Below are 16,347 nucleotides of genomic sequence, written 5' to 3'. Positions count from 1 at the left end.
TTCCAAGATGGGGGGGGGGCGGCTGAGGTTTCCTCAGACCAGGCAGCCCCCAGTTGCTTGTGTGTGGCTGTGCTGGGTATGTAGGTCATTGGCAGCTGTCAGCACGTGTCGCTCCAGAACTGTTGCCAGAATTCTCTCTGGCCTCTGATGCAATAAGCAGACATACCAGACAGACACAAATGTTAAAGGGTATGTTTACTGTTTGGCCAAAGAAGGGGAAGGATTGCTGATGCTCAGGAAAAAGAAAATACCTTTTGGGGCCCAGGTGGTGGTGCACCGGGTTGAGCACACACATTACCATGTGCAAGGACCTGGGTTCAAACCCCCCCTCACCCCATCCCCTGGTCCCCACCTACAAGGGGGAAGCTTCATGAGTGGTGAAGCAGGTCTGCAGGTGTCTCTTGGTCTTTCTTCTTCTCTCATTCTCCATCTCCCTCTCTGTCTCAATTTCTCCCTGTCTTATCAAATAAAACAGGAAGAAAAATAAATAGAAAGAAAATGTCTTATCACAGACTGGGGAGATAGCTCATAGGAGAGGGTGTCTGCTTTGTCTAGGTTCAAGGCCCGATGGGAGTATCACAGCACTGGGGGCAGGGACTTTTCTGCTATGATATCTTTCTCTCCCTATAGAGGAAGTGGAAGTTTCCTGTTGTCTTAGGGCATACTCCCAGAGGGATAAAGAATAGGAAAGCTACTGATTTATATGTCTACATTTTGCTAGGAGTGTACATAAACACCATTCCCACCACCAAAGGACTGTGACCCATCCCTCCCGCCCACTCCCACCCCCCACTGGCCCAGGAAGCTACATGCCTACCCCTCACCACTGGGTTTTTACTTTGGTGCCCTACTTACAATTTGATCAGGTCCTGCTTTTAGTTTCCCTTTCAGATCTTCTTAGTCAGCTTCTGTTGATGAGTGGGATCATCCCATACTCATCTTTATCTTTCTGACTTAGTTCACTTAACATAATTCCTTCTAGCTCTGTCCAAGATGGGTCAAAGAAGGTGGGTTCATTGTTCTTGATAGCTGCATAGTATTCCATTGTGTATATATACCACAGCTTTCTCAGCCACTCATCTGTTGTTGGGCACCTGGGTTGCTTCCAGGTTTTAGCTATTATGAATTGTGCTGCTATGAACATAGGAGTACACACCTCTTTTTGGTTGGGTGTTATGGAGTCCTTGGGGTATAACCCCAGGAGAGGAATTACTGGATCATATGGAAGGTCCATGTCTAGCCTTCTGAGAGTTTTCCAGACTGCTCTCCACAGAGGCTGTACCAATTTACATTCCCACCAGCAATGTAAAAGGGTTACTCTGTCCCCACAACCTCTCCAGCATTTGTTGCTGCTGTCCTTTTTGATGTATGCCATTCTTACAGGAGTGAGGTGGTATCTTAGTGTTGTCTTGATTTGCATTTCTCTGATAATCAGTGACCTAGAGCAGTTTTTCATATGTTTGTTAGCCTTTTGGATCTCCTCTGTGGTGAATGTTTTGTTCATTTCCTCTGCCCATTTTTGGATGGGGTCATTTGCTTTTTTGTGGCTAAGTTTGCTGAGCTCTTTATATATTTTGGTGATTAATTTCTTGTCTGATGTCTGGCATGTGAAGATCTTCTCCCATTCTGTGAGGGGTCTCTCTGTTTGTTTAATAGTTTCTTTGGATGTGCAGAAGCTTTTCAATTTGATGTAGTCCCATTGGTTTGTTTCTGCTTTGGTCTTCCTTGCAATTGGGTTTGATTCATCAAAGATGTCCTTGAGGTGTATGTGGGAAAGTGTTTTACCGATTTTTTTTTTTTAATTTTTTATTTAAGAAAGGATTAGTGAACAAAAGCATAAGGTAGGAGGGGTACAACTCCACACAATTCCCAACACCCAATCCCCATAACCCACCCCCTCCCATGGTAGCTTTCCCATTCTCTATCCCTCTGGGAGCATGGACCCAGGGTCGTTGAGGGTTGCAGAAGGTAGAAGGTCTGGCTTCTGTAATCACTTCCCCGCTGAACATGGATGTTGACTGGTCGGTCCATACCCCCAGTCTGCCTCTCTCTTTCCCTAGTAGGGTGTGACTCTGGGGAAGCTGAGCTCCAGGACACATTGGTGGGGTCTTCAATCCAGGGAAGCCTAGCCAGCATCCTGGTGGCATCTGGAACCTGGTGATTGGAAAGAGAGAAAATTGAAGCCAAACAATTGAAGCCAAACAATTTGTTGAGCAATCATGGATCCCAAGCTTGGAATAGTGGAGAGGAAGTGTTAGGGAGGTACTCACTGCAAACTCTAGTGTAGTCCTGCTTTCAGGTATATATTTTGCAGTAGTTTATGGATATGTGTGCACATAAGCTCTCTCTCATAGAAACTGGTGTATATCTAGGTTATGGGACTTTGTTAGAAAGTGAACTACCTGAGATGAAATTAGAGTGTACTATTAAACGAAAGGTCTCACCCGAGTAATGAAGCTGAAGGGTTGTCATTCCACACGTGAAGTCTCTGGATACATTCTGAGGTGAAGCATGTTGAGGTAGCAATCGTTGCTTTGGTTAGGTTGTGATCGGCGGATGCAATGTTATTTGGTTTGGATTGGGAGATGCATACGGGAAAATGGGCCCTATCCAAGGGTTCCAGGACTGGGGGAAGTAGGGGCTCTATAGTGAAGATGTGAGGTTCCTGCTATCTTAGGGTTCAAAAAGACAATCAATAGTTAATATTATCATCACATTATTTGTTAATTGGGTTAACTTTGAAAAGTCCCTTTGTTATGGTTTGCTGGACAGTACCCAGTATCTTGTATATAGCAGTGCTATTGGAAGCTTCTAATCTACTTGGTCTAGGCTTTTGAGAGAGTCCGCATATCAAATACATAGCCTATATATTAAAAAGATTCAGTTTGTCTTTTGAGAAACTTTGAGACATACAATTGATTTCCCTCTCTCATATTAATTAGCTACTGATTGTTGCTAAGTTTGCTGAGCTCTTTGTATATTTTGGTGATTAGTCTCTTGTATGATGTATGGCATGTGAAGATCTTCTCCCATTTTGTGAGGGGTCTCTTTATTTGGATGATGGTTTCTTCGGCTGTCAAGAAGCTTTTCACTTTGATGTAGTCCCATTAATTTGTTTTTGTTTTAGTCTTCCTAAGTTGGGTTTGTATCATCAAAGATGCCCTTGAGGTTTAGGAGGGAAAGTGTCCACCAATGTTTTACTCTAAGTATTTCATAGTTTCTGGTCTAACATCTGGGTCCTTGATCCATTTGGAGTTGAGTTTTGTTTCTGGTGAGATAAAGTGGTTCAGTTTCATTCTTCTGCATGTTTCAATCCAGTTTTTCCAGTGCACCATTTATTGAAGAGAGCCTCCTTCTTCCATTTAATAATTTGGGCCCCTTTATAAAAAATTAGATGGCCATAGGTGTGTGGATTTAATTCTGGGCTTTGAATTCTGTTCTACTGGTCTGTCTACCTATTTTTCCAGTACCAGGTTATTTTGATTATGATGGCCTTTATAAATATATATAGTTTGAGATCTGGGAGGGTGATGCCTCCATTTCTGTTTCTTTTCCTCAAGATTGTCTTGGGGATCCTATGTGTTTTCTGGTCCCAGATAAACAATTGTTGGTTTTGTTCTATTCTCTTAGAGAAGCTTGGTGGAACTTTGATGGGTATCACATTGAATTTGTATATGGCTCTGGGTAGAATATTCATTTTTATGATATTAATTCCAGTCCACAAGCATGGGCCATATTTCTATTTCTTTGTATCACTTTCTATTTTTTTTGAATAGGGACTCATAGTTTTCAGTATACAAGTCTTTCACTTCTTTGGTCAGGTTTATTCCTAGATATTTTATTGATTTTGCTGTATCTGTGAATGGCAGTGATTTATGGATATCCTTTTCTTCAGATTTAGTGTTTGCATAAAGAAATATCACTGATTTTGTAGTCTGACACCTTGCTATATTGCCTAACGATTTCCAGTAGCTTTCTGCTGGATTCTTTAGGTTTCTTTATGTATACTACCCTATCATGTGAAAATAGTAAGAGTTTGACTCCTTCCCTTCCAATATGTATTCCTTTGATTCCTTTCTCTTGTCTGATTGCTATGGCGAGAACTTTCAATACTATGTTGTAGAGTAGCGGTGATAATGGACAGCCCTGTCTAGTCCCCGATCTGAGGAGGAATGCTTTCATCTTCTGTCTGTTGAGTATGATGCTGGCTGTAGGTTTGCTATATATGGACTCCTCTATCTTGAGGAGTTTTCCATCTATTCCCATATTTTTGTAGTGTTTTGAGCATTTGCATTTTGTCAAAGGCTTTCTCTGCATCTATTGAGATAATCCTGTGGTTTTTGGTTTTTCTTTTATTGATGTGGTAAATGACATTGATTGACTTATGGATATTGAACTAGCCTTGCAATCCTGGAGTGAATCCCACTTTGTCCTGATGATCAATCTTTTTGATATACTGCTGTATCTGGTTGGTTAGGATCTTGTTCAATATTTTAGCATTTATGTTCATCAAAGATATTGGTCTGTAGTTTTCCTTTTTTGTTGTGTCCCTATATGCTTTTGCTATCAGGGTGATGTTGGCTTCATAGAAGGTGGAAGGGAATGTTTCTTCAATATTTTGGAAGAGCTTTAAAAGCATAGATATTATAGTTTCATGAAAGTTTTGTAGAATTTGTTTGTAAAGCCATTTGGTCCTGGACTTTGGTTCTTGGGAAAGTTTTTAATAACTGTTTTGATTTGTCTGTGATTGGCCTGTTTAAGTTTGTAGTTCTTCTTGGTTTAGTTTTGGAAGCGTTTATGTTTCTAGGAATTCTTCCATTTCTTCCAGATTCTCTAGCTGGGTGGCATCTAGTTGTTTGTAGAAGCTTCATATGTTATTTGGATTTCTGTGGTGTTTGTAGTGATATCTCCTCTATCGTTTACAATTCTATTTATTTGAGTCTTCTCCCTCACCCCCTCCCTTTTTAGTCTGACTAAGGGTTTGTTAGTTTTATTTAATTTTTCAAAGAACCAACATTTGGCTTCATTGATATTTTGCCAGAAGCAATTATAGACAATAAAAATGTCCAAACAGTAATTGACCTATTAATCACAGAAGTGAGGACAGCTATGGGGGAAAAGGCTATCTGAAATAGGGAAATGACAGATGAGACCCTCAAGTAACATACTAGCTACCTTGAGTTAATTATAGAACTGAAAGCTGAAATAGCTGAGGTAAAAAGCCAACTAACAGAACAAGTTAATATTGTAACTGAACAAGGTAAAAAATAACTGAGTTGAAGAAGGAAGCTGAGGGAAGGCAAAGCAGATTAATAGAAGTAGAAAACAGAATTAGCCAGACAGAGGATGAGTTGGAGAACACTAAGAAGGATATAAAAGAGCTAAAAAAGAGATTGAGAGACACTGAAAACAACAGAGACATAAGGGATGATCTCAAAAGGAGTAACATTTGTGTTATTGGCCTACTAGAGGAAGAAAGAGAGGAAGGGATGCTGTGCAGATGTCCCCTCAGGCTAGTGCTAGTTCCCGCGAGAGTTGAGACATTCTCGGAGTGCCTGTTCCACCAAGTTGTCCCCTCAGACTAGTGCCAGTTCCCGTGAGAGTTAATATGATATTCTCGAAGTGCCCTTCCCAACCAATCCTGTCCCGGCTCGTCACTCCCATTTTTGCCCTATAAATCCCTTCTTCTTCCACCCCTATCTCTCTTGCCCAGTTTTCACCTAAGTGAATGAGGGCTGCTGCACATAGCGGGAGGCGGCCATTTTTGCTACCTCCACGTGGCCCGAACCACTGCACTCTCACCGAACTCTGAGGTGCCCACGTGAATAAAGAATTGTATTCCCTCTCCACTCTGGATCTCCTCTCTCTCTCCTCCGCAGTGCAGCATGACATCTGGCTTCTGAACAGGGACTTGACCTGCCCAGATGCAGGTAAGTATACAGCTGCTTGACTCTCTGTGGCCTCGTGTTCCTCTCTGCCATGGGAGACTTCCCATTTTAAGAAGAGGCTTCCCAAACCCTTTACTCTTTTCTAATGGGACAGGTTTTCTATATTGGAGACGTTTTACTTGGGGCCACACCGTGGATCCTCTTGGCTATGTTTGCAGCTTTCAGGATATATATTGGGTGTCCTGCCAAAAAGTTAAGGGACCTTGAGGCTGAGATACAAGAATTAAGGGATATTGTCTTGGCGCTTACCCGCCCTGAGCCCTCTGCATTTTGCCTCAAGGGTTCTGTTTTGGCAGACGCATGTTCAGCTTCTCTGGCTGCTGCTGCTGCTCCTTGGGTGGCTTCCGCTTCCATGACTCCTCCCCCCGCTGCTACGTTGTTCTCAAAGCAAGTCCGCACCTTCCCGGTAAATGTGGCCCCTAATAGACAAAACCCTCAGGTGTGGCATCCATACTCCTCCAAAGAACTTAAATAACTCCATCAGGCAGTTAAGCATGACGGAGTTCATGCTCCATGGACCAAGTCCATTTTACGAGGCTTTCTCCAGCACCTTAATACCTCCCAAGATTGGAGGGACATAGCTCGTGCTACTCCCAGACCCCCTCTACCTGCAATGGGAGGCATGTTTTCATGATGAATGCTCAAAGCAATTCCAGAGAAATACTCAGAATCAGCTGGAGTGGAATTTTGATGCACTGTTTGGAGCGGGAGAGTTTGAAACCGGAATTCAGCAGGCAGAAGCCAAGTTTCCAGCCAGTTATTTTGAACAGTTATGCATCTGCGCATCACAAGCATGGGTGAGGTTAACCCCACCCACATGAGTGGCCTCAGTCCCCATTCTCTCCCTTCACTAAGAAACCAATGAATCCCTAGCTAACTTCATTGCCAGGGTGCGGTCAAGCTTAGAGAGAAAGATTTATAATCCTGAGCCCGTTTTCTCCTCCTGCATTCTATTGTCTGGGATGGAATGCTACCAGAATTCCATCAGGCATGCCTCAGTCTTAAACATGAACACCCAGATAATTGGATTTTAGAGACACAGGAACTTAGACCAGGCTCTTATGGGGCACCCATTATGACGCAGGTTTGTGCAGCTACCCCACATAAGCAAAAGGGGGCTTGCCTTCAGTGTGGTAAACAAGGGCACTGGCGTAACCAATGTCCAGATAAGCCACGACCCCGCCTCCAGTCAGGACAACCACGCCTCCAGTCAGGGCAACCCTGCCTCCAGTCAGGGAGCCAGAGGCCACGAACACCTTGTCCTAGATGCCAGAAAGGTTTTCATTGGAGGAGAGGTTGTTGGTCCAAGTTTCATAAAAATGGCATGCCCCTGAATGGTGCAAATTCAGAGCCTGAGGTTTTGTGGACCACTCCTGTTTTAGAATGAGGTCACTCTACTATGACAGTAAGGATTCTTTTTAAATGACAATATTCTTTTTAAATGTTTGATTGACACAGGGGCAGAAAAGATGATTTTAAGGCCAGCAGAGGTTCCCTAGAGTTGGGAACTCCTCCCAGGGCCCTGTTTATATGGAGTTAGAGGGTTGACCCAAGCCTTTCTCACACGAGATTCGCTTATGTGGGAAGACACAGAAGGGACTACCGGACACTTCCATCTTTTGGTAGCTGATATTAGCACCAACCTACTGGGCAGGGATCTTCTGGAATCTCTTGATGTTATAATATCTACAGATGCCTCTGAAGAGCACAACACCTGCTCCTGCGAGACTTCTAGATCTAACCAGGACCCCTAATACTAACTGCCACTGTTCGTAACCAAACTCCCTGCTTAGATTGGCTTTCTAAAGAGCCTGTCTGGGTGGAACAGTGGCCTTTGCCTAGGGAGAAGCTAGAAATTTTAAAAGAGCTTGTCCGAGAGCAGTTGTCCTTGGGACATATTCGTCATTCCCGAAGCCCATGGAATACTCCTGTCAAGGGCCTGAATTCACCTATTAAAAGGCACAGAGTAGAAAGTATCTAGTTCATCTTGTTGTGTTCTTAGCTCAGCTTTCAGCTTTCTAATAACCTTGGATCAGAAAACACAACCCAACAATATGCTATCTACAGGAAACCCACCTAACTGAACAAGACAAACACAGACTTAAAGTGAAAGGATGGAAAATTATGATACAAGCCAATGGCCCACAAAAAGGTCAGGAACAGCTATTCTCATATCTGACACAATAGACTTTAAAACAAACAAAATTAAAAAAAGATGGACACTACTTAATGTTCATAGGATCAGTCAACCAAGAGGACTTAACAATTATTAACATCTATGCATTCAATGAGAATTCATCTAAATACATCAAACATCTACTGAAAGAGCTACAGCAATATATTAACAGCAAAACAGTCATAGTAGGGGACTTCAACACCACACTATCTCATTTTGACAGATTATACAGACAGAAAATCAATAAAGAAATAAGGACGTTAAATGAGGGGATAAACAAACTAGAACTATGGGGCATTTTCAGAGTCAAATATCCCAAGAAACTGGAATACACATTTTACTCAAGTCCACATGGGTCATTCTCAAGGATAGACCATATGTTAGGCCACAAAGACAGCATCAGCCAATTCAAGAGCACTGAAATCATCCCAAGCATCTTCTCAGACCACAGTGGAGTTAAACTAACACTTAACAATCAACAAAAGATTAGTAATATTCCCAAAATATGCAATCTCAACAGTACACTTCTTAACAACTATTGGGTCAAAGAGGAAATAAAGGAAGAAATCAAAATGTTTCAAGAGTTCAATGAAAATGAAGACACAAGTTATCAAAATATTTGGGACACAGCTAAAGCACTGCTGAGAGGGAAGTTCATAACCATACAAGCACACATTAGGAAACAAGGAAAAGCACAAATAAACAGCCTGATTGCACTTAAAGACCTAGTAGAAGAAGAACAAAGGAATGCTAAAGCAACCAGAAGGACAGAAATCACTAAAGTTAGGGCAGAAATCAGTATCATTGAAAATATGAAAACCATACAAAAGATCAACGAAGGTAAATGTTGGTTCTTTGAAAGAGTGAACAAAATCAACAAACCTTTAGCCAGACTCACAAAACAGAAAAGGGAGAAGACCCAAATAAATCAGATAGTAAATGAAAGAAGAGATATTACGACACTGCAGAAATTCAACATATCAAGCGAGACTTCTATGAACTACTCTATGCCACCAAGCTAGAGAACCTGGAAGAAATGGACGGTTTCTTAGATACCTACAAACTTCCAAAATTATGTAAAGAGGAACTAGATAACATTAAAAGGCCCATCACAGCTAATTAAATAGAAACAGTTATAAAAAACCTTCCCCAAAATAAAAGTCCTGGACCAGATGGTTTTACAAATGAATTTTACATAACTTTAAAAGAAGAACTAATATATCTACTTTTTAAAAAAAAAAATTTATTTTATTTATTTATTCCCTTTTGTTGCCCTTGTTGTTTTATTGTTGTAGTTATTATTATTGTTGTTGTCGTTGTTGGATAGGACAGAGAGAAATGGAGAGAGGAGGGGAAGACAGAGAGGAGGAGAGAAAGATAGACACCTGCAGACCTGCTTCACCGCCTGTGAAGCGACTCCCCTGCAGGTGGGGATCTGGGGTTCGAACCGGGATCCTTAGGCTGGTCCTTGTGCTTTGCGCCACCTGCGCTTAACCCACTGCGCTACCGCCCGACTCCCTAATATATCTACTTTTAAAAGTCTTCCAGAAGATTTAAGACACTGCAATACTCCCTTCAAGCTTCTGTGAAGCCAACATCACTCTGATATCAAAAGCAGACAGGAACACACCGAAAAAGAAAACCACAGACCAATATCTCTGATGAACATAGATGCTAAAATATTGAACAAAATTCTAGCCAATCTGATAGAGCAGTATAGTAAAAAGATTGTTTATCATGACCAAGTGGGGTTTATCCCAGGGCTGCAAGATTGGTTTAATATATGTAAATCAATCAATGTGATTCACCACATCAATAAAAGCAAGACCAAAAACCACATGGTCATATCAATAGATGCAGAGAAAGCCTTTGACAAAATACAACATCCTTTTATGATCAAAACACTACAAAAATTGGGGATAGATGGAAAATTCCTGAAGATAGTGGAGTCTATATATAGTAATCCTACAGCCAACATCATACTCAATGGTGAAAAACTGGAAGCATCTCCCCTCAGATCAGGTACTAGACAGGGCTACCCACTGCCACCATTACTACTCAAGACAGTGTTAAAAGTTATTGCCATAGCAATCAGGCAGGAGCAAGGAATTAAAGGGATATGGATTGAAAGAGAAGAAGTCAAACCCTTGCTATTTGCAGATGACATGACAGTATACATAGAAAAACCTAAGGAGTCCAGCAAGAAGCTTTTGGAAAACATCAGGCAATACTGTAAGGTGTTAGGCTACAAAATTAACTTTCAAAAGTCAGTAGTATTCCTCTATGCAAACATTAATTTAGAAGTTGAAATCCAGAAATCAATTCCTTTTACTATAGCAACAAAAACAATAAAATATCTAGGAATAAACCTATCCAAAAAAGTTAAAGACTTGTATACTGAAAATTATGAGTCACAACTCAAGGAAATTGAAAAAGACACAAAGAAGTGGAAAGATATTCCATGTTCATGGGTTGGAAGACTTAACATCATCAAAATGAATATACTGCCCAGAGCCATATACAAATTTAATGCTGTCTCCATCAGGATCATAACCGCATGTTTTAGGAGAATAGAACAAATGCTACAAATGTTTATCTGGAACCAGAAAAGACCTAGAATTGCCAAAACAATCTTGAGAAGATAGAACAGAACTGGAGGCATCATGCTCCCAGATCTGAACTTGTAGTGAAAGGCCATTGTCATCAAAACTGCTTGGTACTGGAACATGAATAGACACACTGACCAGTGGAATAGAATTGAGAGCCTAGAAGTAAGCCCCCACACCTATGGACATCTAATCTTTGACAAAGGTGCCCAGACTATTATTTAAATAATAAAGCAGAGTCTCTTCAACAAATGGTGTTGGAAAAAATGGGCTGAAATATGCAGAAGAATGAAACTGAACCACTATATTTCACCAAACACAAAAGTAAATTCCAAGTAGATCAAGGACTTGGATGTTAGACCAGAAACTATCAGATACTCAGAGGAAAATATTGGCAGAACTCTTTTGCACATAAATTTTAAAGACGTCTTCAATGAAATGAATCCAATTACAAAGACTAAGGCAAGCATAAATATATGGGACTACATCAAATTAAAAAGCTTCTTCACAGCAAAAGAAACCACTACCCAAACCAAGAGACCCCTCACAGAATGCGAGAAGATCTTTACATGCCATACATCAGACAAGAGTTTAATAACCAAAATATATAAAGAGCTTGCCAAACTCAACAACAAGAAAACAAATGGCCACATCCAAAAATGGGGAGAGGACATGGACAGAATATTCACTACAGAAGAGTTCTAAAAGGCCCAGACCACATGAAAAAAATGTTCTAAGTCACTGGTTGTCAGAGAAATGCAAATAAAGACAACAGTGAGATACCACTTCACTCCTGTGAGAATTTCATACATCAGAAAAGGTAAGCAGCAAATGCTGGAGTGGTTGTGGGGTCAGAGGAACACTCCTGCACTGCTGGTGGGAATGTCAATTGGTCCAACCTCTGTGGAGAACAGTCTGGAGAACTCTCAGAAGGCTAGAAATGGACCTACCCTATGACCCTGCAATTCCTCTCCTGGGGATATATCCTAAGGAACCCAACACACCCATCTGAAAAGATATGTGTACACATATGTTATTGGCAGCACAATTTGTAATAGCCAAAACCTGGAAGCAACCCAGGTATCCAACAACAGATGAGTGGCTGAGCAAGTTGTGGTATATATATATATATACAATGGAATACTACTCAGCTATAAAAAATGGTGACTTCACCGTTTCCAACCAATTTTGGATAGACCTTGAAAAATTCAGGTTAAATGAAATAAGTCAGAAACAGAAGGATGAATATGGGATGATCTCACTCTCAGGCCGAAGTTGAAAAACATAATCAGAAGAGAAAACACAAGTAGAACCTCAACTGGAATTGGTGTATTGCACCAAAGTAAAAGACTCTGGGGTGGGTGGCAGGGGGAGAATACAGATCCAAAAAGGATGACAGGGGACCTAGTGGGGGTTATATTGTTATATGGAAAATTGGGAAATGTTGTGCATGTACAAACTATTGTATTTACTGTTGAATGTAAAACGTTAATTCCCTAATAAAGAAATTAAAATAAAAAGACAAAAGGATCCTGAAGGGTGCAAGAGAAAAACAAAAAGTCACATACAGGAAAAAAACCCCTAAAACTACCAGCACACTTCTCCACTTAAACTCTAAAAACCAGAAGAGAATGGCAAGCTATCTATTGAGCTCTCAGTGAAAAATGGTTTCAACCAAGGATAGTATATCCTGCTAGACTTTCATTCAGACTAGATGGAGGGTTCAAAACCTTTTTAGACAAGCAACAGTTAAAAGAGGCAACTATCACCAAGCCTTCCCCCCAAAATTCTTTCTTTCATTCTTTTTAAATATTTTTTTATTAATGAAAAAGGAAGAGAAAGAACCAAATATCATTCTGGTACATGTGCTGCTGGGGATTGAACTCAGGATCTCATGCTTGAGAGTCCATTGCTTTATCCAGTGGACCACCTGAAAGAGTTTCTAAAAGGCCTCTTATAAACAAGAACATCACCAAAATACTTGCCATATATCAGAGCAAATAAAAAATTGTTGAAAATGGTGCTTCAATACATTTAATTCATAATATCAATTGCTTAAATTCACCCATTAAAAGGCACAGAGTGGAAGGTTGGATCAGAAAACACAACCCAACTATATACTGCTTGCAAGAATTCCACGTGATCCAACAAGACAAACACAGACTTAAAGTGAAAGGATGGAAACAGGCTAATGGACTACAAAAAATTAATTTTTTAGTGAGAGGGAAACAGACAGAAATAGAGCAGAGCATTGCTCAGCTCTGGTTTATGGTAGTGCTGAGGATTGAACCTGGGACCTGAAAGCCTCAGGCATGAGAGTCTTTTGCATCACCATTGTGTTATCTTCCTTGTCCTACATCAAAATTTTGACCCAACACAAAAGACCTCTTACTGTGTGAGCCCATTATAAATAGTTTGTTCATAGATTTGTGATTATACTGAAAAATCACCCAAATGTACACTTTACCTTTTATTTTTAATAAAAAAATAAAAATAATTTTTGTTACTAGATCACTGCTTAGCTCTGGTTGATGTTGGTGCTGGGTATTTAATTTAGAACCTCAGAGCCTCAGGCATGAAAGTCTTTGAATAACCACTATGCTAGCTCTTCAGCACATACACTTTATTATTATTATTATTTTTTAAAGAATCTGTTTGTTTTGTTTCAATGAGAGGAAGATACAGTGAGAAACCAGAGCTCTGGCTGATGGCAGTATAGGTGCTGGGCTAGCGTGAGGGTGTTTCTTCCCGGGCATGTGCTTTCTGGGTTGGAGAGAACTCAACTGGAGCCAACCTGGGCTTCTGCTTACTCAGCGATGCATGAGAGGACCCAGGAACTCATGGTGGAATGGTAACACAATGCAGTGCATACTGGAGAAGGCTCTACAAGTCAGAGTCACCCTTCTCCTTGGGAGACACAGGAGAGGGAGTCCAGGAAGTCCCAGGGGAAATCTCCTAAGCTCTACGATCATGGTCATGAGGAACCAAGGTGTGGCCCAGAGCAAAATGTTCCAGAGACAGAGAAACTGTCTCATGAAAAAAGAGTAGAGGGTTTGGGAAACCTCTTCATAAGGAGAAAGGCCACCCATGGTGGAGGAGGTCTCAGAAAAATAAGAGGAAAAAAAGGAATCACAGTGCCTTCGTAAAACATGAGGCTGCAGAGAGCCAAGGCCGTATATTTATTTGTACGTCTGCTGCTTGTGTGTGAAGCCGAGGGGTGGGTCCCTGTTTGGGCGCCAGAAAGCTGGTCTAGTGTTGCTGGAGAGAGAGAGAGAGACGAGGAACTTGTGGCAGAGCGAGAATGCAATGCAATGCCTTTATTGATCAGAGGCAACACCTTTATATATATCTTTAACCAGAAGCGGCAAGTGGGAAAAGAAAATGGCTAGGAGAGGGGGTAGAGAAAAGAGCACTAAGGTAGAAAGCTTCCATAGCAGCTGTTGCGAAGGTTCTAACAAGTGGGATTAACCAATACCCTGCAGGCAGGGTGGGTCTCAGGCAAAGCAATGATTATGTAAATAGACCATAGTATCAGCAATGCAGCATGCAGCAGGGGGGCTGCCGGACATATGAGGAACTGAAGCCAGGAGCCCAGAGGTTCAGAAAATTCTTTCCTGGAATCCTGTTTCTTTCTTTGCAGACTTTGCCAAGTGCGTGTTTCCCTTCTGGTTCAGACACATGATCTACTGGGAGTGCACACCGGATGGGGACCCGGAAGGGAGGATGTGGTGCTCCCTGACCAGGAATTACAACAGGGACAAGGTCTGGAAATACTGTGAGGGTGGAGAGACAGACCAAATGAGAGGAGGAGAGGGAGGAGTTGGGGGAGGGGGCAGCAGAGGAGAATAAGGAGGTGGGGAGGAAGGGGAGAGGAAGAGGAGAAGGGAGAAAGAGAAGGAGGAAGAAAAGGGTTAGTTGAGTTCATGAGGAAGAATCAGGCAAGTGCTGGGGAAAGGGAGAAGGAGGACTTCCCTCCCTCATCTCCAACCTGCTTGTCTGCTTGTTGTGTGTTTGATTTCTGAGTGGGGTTTTCTGACCACTGATGGGGCATTTTGTGGGGCTTAATATGCACACCAAGGTTCTGGCCTTTTCAGGATGGCTCTTGAATTGGGTACCTTGAGGAAAGGCATGTGGACTCTTGTGTGTGTGACTTGGTGTCTGTGTGGGTTCACGCCCCACAGTCCAGGTCAGGGGGAGATTTTTGATGGGGTGAGGGGATCTCTGCTGTTTTGGGGGTGGAGAAGGGTGTTCACAGGCAATGCTGTTATCTTCCACTCCATTCTTCTATGACTCTGGAACTGATTCAAATAAATACTATTGACAAATAAATAAATTGAGAAATATATTGACAAATAAAGACTTTTGACAATGTGCTACCGTCACAAGTCATTGTATTTTGTATTTATTTTTATTTTATTTTATTTTGGATAGAGACATAGACAATTTGAGAGGGAATGGGAAGGTAGAGAGAGAGAGAGAGAGAGCAAGAGAGAGAGAGAGCTGCAGCAAAGCTTCACTGCTTTTGAAGCTTCCCCCCCTGCAGGTGAGAACTAGGGGCTTGAACCCTTGCTCATGATAATGTGTTCACTCAACCAGATGCGCCACTAACTGCCCCCTGGACTTTATTTGTTTATTTTAGTTACCCCCCATTTTTTATTGATTTGAATGAAAGTGATGATATAGCATTAAAATATTGCTAAGATTTGTTTCAGGTCTGTAGGACAGCTCTGGCTAGTGGTGGAGCTGGGGATTGAATTTGAGGCAGGAAAGTCATTTTGCAGAACCATGATGCTGTTCCCAGACCAGCCTTCTGTTTTAAGAAGAAGAAAAGGAGGAGGAGGAGGAGGAGGAGGAGGAGGAGGAGGAGGAGGAGGAGGAGGGAATTAAGTCATATAGGCTGAACCTTTGGGGTGTAGGTGGTGGTGAGTTCAAGAGTGAGAATGATGAGTATGAATGGGGAAGTGTCTTCTCAGACACCAAGGATCAAATGGATTCAATACTTTGCACCTGCTGTATGTTGGGCATTTAGAAAATAAAATAGCAGTGAGGCCCAGGAGCTGAGTGTCTGACCCAGCAATTCCACTTTAGACAAATGCCTTCTTGGTGACTAGAGGCTCCAACAAATGCTGCCCAGTTCTCGTTCTCCACAATGGCTACATCTTCAGGGAGGCTGATATTTAACTGCCCTGCCCTTTCCCTTGGGGATTGGATCTCAGGGGAGTATCACTATTAAGGGCAGGGAGTGCTCAGACCTGGCTTTACCTTGGTTGGTTCTCTTCCAGCTTTGCAACATAGAAGTTCAAGACATAACCACACAGAAAAATGTCCACTGTAATTAATCCACTTAATTAGTTAGCTGATTGATCAATAAATCTGTGAGGGCAGGACTTTCTGCATGAGTGATTTTACCACTCTGGGCCTCTTTTTCATTGGGGGGGGGGAAGGCCACTTAGGACACATATTACAATGTATAAGGACCCAGGTTGAAGCCCCTGGGCCCCACTTGAAGGAAGAAAGTTTCACAAGAGGTAAAGCAGGGCTACAGATCCCTAAAATCCATCTATATCTATCTATCTATCTATCTATCTATCTATCTATCTATCTATCTATCATCTAT

General features: G+C 41.7%; 1 protein-coding gene across 1 annotated transcript in view; it reads left to right on the top strand.

Annotated features, from left to right (window-relative positions):
- Positions 1 to 15,104, top strand: part of BSPH1 (binder of sperm protein homolog 1) — a 21,891-nt gene extending 6,787 nt beyond the window's left edge. The window contains exon 4 of the mRNA XM_016194904.2: positions 14,371 to 15,104. Within this exon, the coding sequence (XP_016050390.1) occupies positions 14,371 to 14,579 (209 nt within the window). The 3' untranslated portion in view covers positions 14,580 to 15,104. The remainder of the gene's footprint in view (positions 1 to 14,370) is intronic.
- Positions 15,105 to 16,347: the final 1,243 nt, after the last annotated feature.

The sequence above is a fragment of the Erinaceus europaeus genome, chromosome 2, assembly GCF_950295315.1.
Source record: "Erinaceus europaeus chromosome 2, mEriEur2.1, whole genome shotgun sequence".
NCBI classification, from domain to species: domain Eukaryota; kingdom Metazoa; phylum Chordata; class Mammalia; order Eulipotyphla; family Erinaceidae; genus Erinaceus; species Erinaceus europaeus.
The sequence above is the reverse complement of the archived record's forward strand: the minus strand, read 5'-3'. Positions and strand labels throughout refer to the sequence as shown.